This window comes from Arachis hypogaea, chromosome 20, assembly GCF_003086295.3.
Source record: "Arachis hypogaea cultivar Tifrunner chromosome 20, arahy.Tifrunner.gnm2.J5K5, whole genome shotgun sequence".
NCBI classification, from domain to species: domain Eukaryota; kingdom Viridiplantae; phylum Streptophyta; class Magnoliopsida; order Fabales; family Fabaceae; genus Arachis; species Arachis hypogaea.
The window spans coordinates 10890505-10899313 of record NC_092055.1 but is presented as its reverse complement, the minus strand read 5'-3'; the positions used below and the strand labels follow the sequence as shown (position 1 = coordinate 10899313).

The following is an 8809-nucleotide window of genomic DNA, read 5'->3' as shown; positions in this document are numbered from 1 at the left end:
AGTATCGTTTGACAAAAATATTCTGTCATTAAATTTAAAATAAATTTTGTTAAAAATGATATAAAAATCCCAAAATACCATTTTATCATCTTCTCCATTCCAATCTTTTAACTTAATTAAATTCATCATACAACTCTAATAATAACGACTCTAATCCCTCACTTTACCTCCCTCGTTTTTTCACAAAACGACCTCCTTCTTTTTCTTCTTATAATAAACACCATTCTTCTTCTAAACACCAAAAGGGTGACAATAGGGGTGGTGGTAATGCATCGAAAAAACCGGTAACAACAGCAGAAGATTCTAAAAAATTGTATACTCCAGAAACCACTGTTGATCGTAGAGAATGCCACACTGCTAACGACGCTCAAATTGCCGGCAACAATGGCAAAGTTGATGCCTTGCCAGCTGTACTGGTGGCAGCGCCGACCGCCGATGGGTGTTCACCAAGTTTGGTGGCTAATAAATCAAGGAGCTTCGCTCATTTTAAAGGCTAACAAGGTGAGTAGCGAGCAGGATAATATCTTCTAACAAACAAAGCAGCAAAAGTAAAGAGGAACAAGAGAGTCCTGATTCAATGTCACTGAAAATGAAGAAACAAAACAATATCTCCATTTCACTGGAAACTAAAAAATAAAGATCTGTCATGGATATTGGTGGTGGGAACTCGTTGCCATTCGCGGCGGACGGCGGTGAAGCAAAAAATGTGTTATTTTTATGATCCAGAAGTTGAAAAGTGAAGATGAAAAGGGTATTTTAGAAATTTTATAAAATTTTAAACGGAATTAATTTTAAATTCAACAATTGGATATTTTTATCAAACGATATTAATCTTTTATAATTATAACATTAATTTAATTTTTTTTATGATTAATTTGGTCAATAATTAAATCTTTGATAGGAAAAAATGATCATTTACTCTATCTATAGAGTTAAGTAATAAAGTAATTTTCATTATACATTAAAATCGTTTTCAAAATTTTAATTATACCGGTCATATTTTTAAAATTGACAAAAATATATCATTTAATTCATAACTAATTTTTCATTAAATATGTACTAATATGATTCCACGACATAAACTATTAGTAATTCGTGTCATTTCATGATTTAGTATAATGATAAATCAATCAACAATATATATTATGCTGAAGTGACCATTATGACACACATTACAATACTAAATCACTTATTAAATCAATTTTTTTTTTTTTTACTAAAAATAGGAAACTCGAATCTACAACCTCTTAATTGAGTATGGAGAGACTATGCCATTTGAGCTATTACTCATTGGCCACTTATTAAATCAATTATAATATATTTATATACGTTATTTAATTAATTTTTAATATATATTTTAAAATAAAAATTTAAATACAGTTAATTTTATATAAAATTAATAATTAAAAATTCGTTAAATAATTTAATTAATTTGATTAAATTTTTATCTATTTATTTTTAACTATCAACTTTGGTTAAAATTGATTGCAACTAACTTTCTAGCATATTTTAATTATGCACACGATTATTACCAAATTGTGCGAGATGAATACAAGGATCAATTATTGAAGATTTAACCATTTCTTTAGTAGATGCTCGAAGATGAAAAGTTTCACTCGCAGATAACAGCGCGTGAACTTTGAACGTTCAGCAATGATTCACGTTAGGGATAATAATCCCAAATCCCTAATCTCCTAATTGCCAAAACCCTAAGAATTTCCCTCTCGAAAAAGTCAACCTCACCGGAGTTTCGCCGGTGATGGAGCCCCTCCAACTGGAGAAGCGAACAAAGCCGCTCTGGAAACCCCCCAAGACACGGGAAATCCCTTCAAATCACGTTATGGAGTGTTCATCGCAGAAGAAAACTAGGGATTTGCCGAACTTGACCGAATGCCATGCGTGCGGATTCAAGTTCGACGTTTGCACCGGTAAGAATGGACTCAGAACCCTTTATAGCGAATGGCGTGTTGTTCTTCTTTGCAGCAAGTGCTTTTCTTCTGTTGAATCTTCTCGAATTTGCACATATTGTTTCTCTGAAGCTTCTTCCGATTCGTTTCGTTGCATTCAATGTCGGCATTCAGTGCACCAGAACTGTTTCTTGAAATACAGGAATGCTGCACCATGGTCTTATTCCTGTATAGGTTCTGAATTTTCTGTTTGTGTGGATTGTTGGATTCCCAAACCAGTGGCAATTTCTAGAAGTAGAAGAAAGGTTAAGGGTGGAGTGATCAAGAGAAAGGGTAGGGTTATAGTAGAGAAGGTGAATTCTAATTCAAGGGTTTTGAGAGGTGGGGATTTGGTGAGATCTATGGAGGATGTGGTTAAGGATGCAAATCATGATATGGAAAAGAAGGATGATGCAGCTGCTAAGGCCAGAGAGGAGGCGGTAAAGAAATCTGTGGTGGCTAGAAGGGCTGTTGAAGTGGCAAATAATGCTTTGAGCTTGGTACCGAACAGAGAAGAGAGTGGTCTTAAGGTTGATGATGTAAAGTTTGTTGATGGTTCAGTGATGACGTCTGAGTTGCATTTGAATAGCTCATCGAAGACTTCAAAGAGACAATGCTTATTGAATACAAGTTGCTTGGATACTCCCAAGATATGGGATTCAAGTCTTGATTCATCGTTGAAGAGATTGGATTCATGGGATGCTAGTGGTTATGAACCTTCTATTTCTGTAGGATCTTTGGATGGTGGTTCTTCAAATGACCTGAATCGTCGCTGCATTGGCACAAGTGACATGAAAACTTGTGCAAATGATGGTGGACGCACAGCTGAAATCAATGCTGAAGAGATTGAGGATGAGGTCTTGAATGAAGGTGAGGGAAGTTGTTCTTTTCGGTTGATAAGCCATGGAGGAGAAGACAGTGGGTTAGAATCTGATCGCAAGCAAGCAGATCCTGCATTGTGTGGGGATGAAAGATGTAATGGAAAGCCTGATCGCTATTTCTTGAAGTATATGAGGAGAAGGTGTAGGTTAAAACCAAATATAGAAAGTAAACCCAATAATAATAAGGCTTATCTTGAGAGTCATGACGCTGCTGTTGGGCTTCGATCCAATTGTTCTGGGGAATTGAGAACAATATACAATGCTTCATTTCGGTCTTATGCTCCTTTGCAAGCACGCATCTGCTTGCAAAAGTGAATATTTCAAAGCACCTTCCTGGAAGTTAAGGGAACAGGTGAAGTGAATCTTTTCTTCTCCCTGTTTATGGTTAATAGTTAATTTGTTGTTTTTGTGTGTTGTCTTGTATTTGCTCTTCTGCTTTTGCTTTTTAAGCTGTGGCTGTTTTTTTTTTTTTTTTTTTTTTTTTTTTTGTTGGGGGGGGGGGGGGGGGGGGGGGATACGGGATATTTGGTTAATTCAAGAATTAATGGCTGTGGAGTGGATAAAAGATCATCAATAACCTTAGTGTTCTTAAGAATTTCTTTGATTAGGCAATGCAGCAGTTTTTATAACTTCACATTTGGAAGTTCATTTTTCATACATAGTTGTAACATTTGAGGCTACCAATTTCATAAGAGAATTTCTCAAGTTTATGTTTGTCCTCCATATGGAAGTTTGATTGTACCTGTATGATCGGTCAAGTCTTCCACTGTTATTTTTGCTTGTTTAGATTCTGTGCCTAATTTTGCTGACTTTACCCTGAATTCTCAATGACCTATAGTGTACAGGTGGGAAATTAGTTGGACAAGAGTCACAGACTGGAGACGAATGCAATATTCTGAAAATCATGTCATTTTGACTGAGTACCTTAACAATGGTGGCTGGGAATTTTTTGGTAGTTCTGTAGTCTGTTTGTTGTTGTAAGATGGTATGGTTTTCAAGTTTCAACTTTAGAAAGTTTTCATTCAAATAGGAATAGAGTGCAGTCGTGCTACATTCAATGGCTCTAATTGGTTTGGTCATGATAGGGCCTGATTTTTGAGTTCTTAGAAAATTGTAAAATGAATACCCGGGAAATTAGTTATTGAATCCAAATTTTGAGTATCCTGATTTGCTTATTACATTATTCAGATTTCTAGCAGTTGCTTTAGATCATTGGTCCGACTGAATAGATTGGTTAAGTTTGTGGAGTTGCTTGGCCCCGTATGTGTAGCTTCTTATCCTATGCAGCGATGTGTGGAATCATGTAGGTCCTTTTCTTTAAAGGCCAAGGGTTTGTCAAGTTTCTATTTCAAGGCTTGGATAATAATCAATTCACTTGCCTTAAAAAGTGAATGGTTAAGTAATAAGTATATCTTGGGAGGTCTTATGGTTTATTACTTTTCTACATTTGTGAAGTGTTTGGTTGGAGTGAAAATGAGGTACAAGTTTTTATGAATTACTTTCTTGTGTAATTTACTCATGAAATAGGTTTCTACCCTATTTTTACCTCTTAACCAAACATTTTTATGATGCCCGGACATATGATACAGCTGTTTGTTTAATTGTTTTACATATGTTACCACACTGCACACTCTATTACTGAAAGTGCAATTTATGATGTTATAAGTGCTGAACTTTGTTGTAGTAAGCTTCCATTTTCAATGTGGACATGTCCATGACCCCTCCAAGATCATCCCATACCGCTAAATATGAATAATCATTCATATGCAAGCGATTATTATTTTCCCAAAGTCGCTTGAGTACTATAATGATAATAGTGATGAAACCCCAGGAAATGAACTAGTAATAGTGCATGGGGAAAATAAGTACGTTTTCTCAGTATTATATCTTGGCAATCGACATCTGGATATTCATTATTATAAACAAAATTGCAATAATCTTCTAATTAAAGTCGGATACAAGAAATTAACATTGACACCCAAAGAGAAACTCTTACGAATTTAAATAATTCCGCATTGTGTCCGTAGGCATTGGGACATGTTAAATGACTATTAGAATTTATTGTTTTCATTAATTAGTCATCAATATTTAAAAATGTGAGTTAAAATATGTTGTTTAATTATTAAACTAAAATAATTGAGTTAATAACTAAAAATTATGACTAAAAACAATAAATTCTAATAGTTTTCTAGGGTTTTTCTTATTTAATGACACGAGCAAGCCAGTTTGACAAGTAATTTCTTAATATTGGACAATATGTAGTTATGTATACGCTGCATATTTCTTTTATTTTACTTTTTAGAAAACTATTAAAAAATCGTAAAATTTGTTAATAAAAACGAACAAGAGAATGGAGGACGGCAACAATATGCATGTTGACAAACAAAAATAGAATGTTGATATTGTTACCAGTAATAATGTGAATATGAAGTTAATTAATTTATGTCAACTCTCTTTGCTTAGATACTGTGATTATATGCCACCAAGATGGGGGGAAACCTGAATTTGAATTCCATTTATGAGCGATAAGAAGACACGAAATCAAGAACAACACTATTCGTTAAAAGTAGTTTTCTAATTGGAGAAAAAGAGAGAGAAATGATGACCTTTTGAAGCAAAAATAAGTACATTCAAAAGCTGGCATTCTCTCCATATAATTTTTTATAATGATGAAAGGTTAGCATAGAACCGATGGTACGGTTTTTTACATATAGCTTAATTATAGTTGCTGCCACTCTGCTCTTAAAAATGACAAATGATGTAACATAAATTGGAGGAGAGAAGGCAATAGGAGAATTTCAATTCTCCGAAGAGGCATTCCTATAATTTAATGGTTAATTATAATATTATGTTATACTTTAGGAAAGTTATCCCATATACCGGTCGAAAAGTGCGGAACATGAAATTCAGCGTACGATCAAGTAGCCCTGTTAAATTTTGTTTGTTAGTGAAAAACAAAAAGTCAAATATAACCTTGAAAATGAATATGGAATGACATTAATGACCAGCTATAAATGCACAAAAGGTGTGTGGCTTCTTAAAGGGTACTGGTAGAGTAACTTTGGGAGCTTGGACTCTAACCCTTTTTGTGCCCAGTAACACAATTTTTTAAATACTTGTCTAATTTTAAAAATTTCTATTAAATTCTCTTTAATTTCTATTTAATTCTCTCTATTTTTTAATATAATATTGTATAAAAAAATTACATTACTTTTGGTTTACTTGTTAAATTTAAAAATATGAAAACACATACATTTGTCGAACTGAATTTATTTTTTTATAAACTTTTTTTTTCATTGATTTATTTATAATTTTTCATCATCATTACTATTATTCTATCACTGCCATTATCTATTGCTATTATAATTGTTACTATAATTGTTGTTGTGGTCATCATTATTGTTATTACTATTGGTTAATCGTGAACAAATTCTATTTAATTAATTAATTAATCAATAAAAATAATAATTGTGAACAATTTTTCTTTTAATTCTTTTGTAAATGCAGTCTTTTATTTAATTTGGAAAAAATAAATATTATTTAAATTATAATTATTTTTATAATTTTTTTAGGTAATCATCTTATAATAAATATATTAAGAATATGTTTAATTATTCTGTTAGTCTTTGTAATTTTATCAAATTTGTAATTAGATTTATATATTTTTTTTCAATCATGTTCCTACACTACCTTTAATTTTATAATTAAGTCTTTTTGTGTCAAAAATATTAAAATCAACGAAATATTTCCTCTAAAAAATTTCTGGTCAAAGTTCTAATTAAATTTTTAATTGTGGGTACATTCAATTTGTATAAAAATATTTCATTAACTCTAGCATTCTTATACTGGAAAGGATTGAATTACAAAATATAAAATAATATAAAAATTCAATTAAAAGAAAAAAATTTAGTAACCTAATTATAAATTTGATAAAATTATAAGGACTAATAAAATATCAAATCTTAAGAATATAGTTGAATCAAATTTCAACTCTTTTTTATATATAATTAGACTCTTAAATATGAACTCTATCAAAGATTTTTTTTTTTCGTAAATTAAAAGTTTTTTCTTATTTTTCTGTAAAAAAGAATTAGTAGTGAATTTTTTTACTTTCAAATACTTTTATTATGTGCTCTTTAAAACTAGTTATTTTAATTTTGAAAAATATTTTTTTTTGTTGTCTTTTTGTATTATAGTCATAACATATTGTAACACATACATTTAGTTTAGTTTTATAATAATATCTCTGATGTTTTAAATATATTTTAGTTTTATCTTTGACAGTTATTTTAGTTATACCTCTAAAAATATTAATATCATATAACATGACAAATTGAACTATTAGTAATACCTGAGTTTAGTACTGCTATATGTAAGTGACAAATTAGCATAACATTATGAGGTTATTAATTTGCCATTAACTATTGGTTATTACAATCAATTTTTATAAAATTAGTCGTGTGATTCTTATTATGAGTAATACAAAGCAAAAAAATACAAAGTTAAAAGAAGAAAAAGGTGCTTTCAATTATATTAAGTATAAAATAGACATAGATTTCATATTTAATTAGAATAGAATTAAAAAAAATACAAATATGTGATATTTTTATTTTAATTAGCAATTGAGGTATATATATATATATATATATATTCACTCATAATCTCATATAATGGGTATTTATTACTCTCTTTTTTTTATGAAATATGATAGTATAATATTTAAATCCTAACTATTATTGCATAATCCATGACTTGTTCTATTCATTTTTTTTTTTATGATAGTTATATTCTATCCTATCTATGTAACCATGAATAATTTATATAATAATTTTGGTAAATAAAAAATCAATAATTTTGTGATAATAAATAATACTACATACATCATTGACTAAACTAACTGTATTTAATCAAATTTGTTTTTTTTTAATCATAAATTAATTAGAAAAATACCATTCATAAACCTTAAAATTTAAAAATATGATTGATTATGCAATCATATTGATGATATCAAATTAAACTTTTAGATATACTCATTAATCATTAAAAGAAGAACCCCTATTGTACTTAATTTAAAATATTTTATTTCTTATAAAGTCTATCAACTTTACTCTATTTTTGATTAATATTCAAAATTCCTACTAAAATAACTTTTTAGGTTTTACAAAATATAACATACATAATTTTAATTACAAACAAAATTAAGAACTTACCATTATTTTCTATCAAATTTTAAATGAATGTTTAAGCTCATTATAAATTAAATATATTTGTAAGTTAAAAATATTATGTGCATATAAAAAATTAAATATTAAGATAATTACAATGTATTAAGGTAATACATAGGAACGGAGTTATGTTATATTTTGAAAAAAAAACTAAAAATTAATTTTATAAAAAAAGAGTTAAATAAAAATTTATACATAATTTGTTAAAAAAAATTAAGAGGGAGCGTTGTCCCTTTTACTTTATACAAGATTTTGTCTTTGTTTATACATATTAATTTACATATTTTTAATTAAATAATTAACTATTAAAATAATTAAACTTAACATAATAGAATAATAAAATAATAAATAAATAATTAAACTATTTTATAGTACTATAATGAAAAATTTTATGAAAATTAAATAATATTTTTATACACAATAACTGAATTTTTTTTATATACATTGCATGATTATTTTGTGAGACTCGTTAAAAAAAAAGAAGAAAAATAACGCCATTTAGTGCAGCTCAGCCAAGACATATCACATATGGCGGCTAGAAAAAATGGCTTTTAAAATTTGTCTACGAGGACAAACTGACAACTTCAATGTACAAAACTTGTTAAAGGAAAAAACGGTTACATGTCTACATGCACCATCCAGTCTTCATGTTCATCCGTGTTTCATTCGCCTAATCTGGACCTTATATTTTTTTTATTATTATATCTAAATGGTTAATGTTGTTGGAATATCATATTTCAAAAAGGATATCGGCATA

At 29.2% G+C, this 8809-nt stretch overlaps 1 protein-coding gene across 2 annotated transcripts; it reads left to right on the top strand.

Moving 5' to 3' along the window:
- The first annotated feature begins 1506 nt into the window (after positions 1–1506).
- Positions 1507–3988, top strand: LOC112786904 (uncharacterized). 2 transcript variants are annotated; one of them, XM_025830284.3, is made up of 2 exons: positions 1507–3179; positions 3666–3988. In XM_025830284.3, exon 1 carries the CDS (start codon positions 1760–1762, stop codon positions 3140–3142), a length of 1383 nt encoding a protein of 460 aa, XP_025686069.1. In that variant the 5' UTR covers positions 1507–1759; the 3' UTR covers positions 3143–3179; positions 3666–3988. The 2 variants fall into 2 exon arrangements, with proteins under 2 accessions (XP_025686069.1, XP_025686070.1); XM_025830285.3 differs by having other exon boundaries at positions 1568–3179; positions 3673–3988.
- Positions 3989–8809: the final 4821 nt, after the last annotated feature.

What these genes read in the sequence shown, in the direction of transcription:
- LOC112786904 (XM_025830284.3), top strand. Translation starts at nt 1,760, where the DNA reads ATGGAGCCCCTCCAACTGGAGAAGCGAACAAAGCCGCTCTGGAAACCC.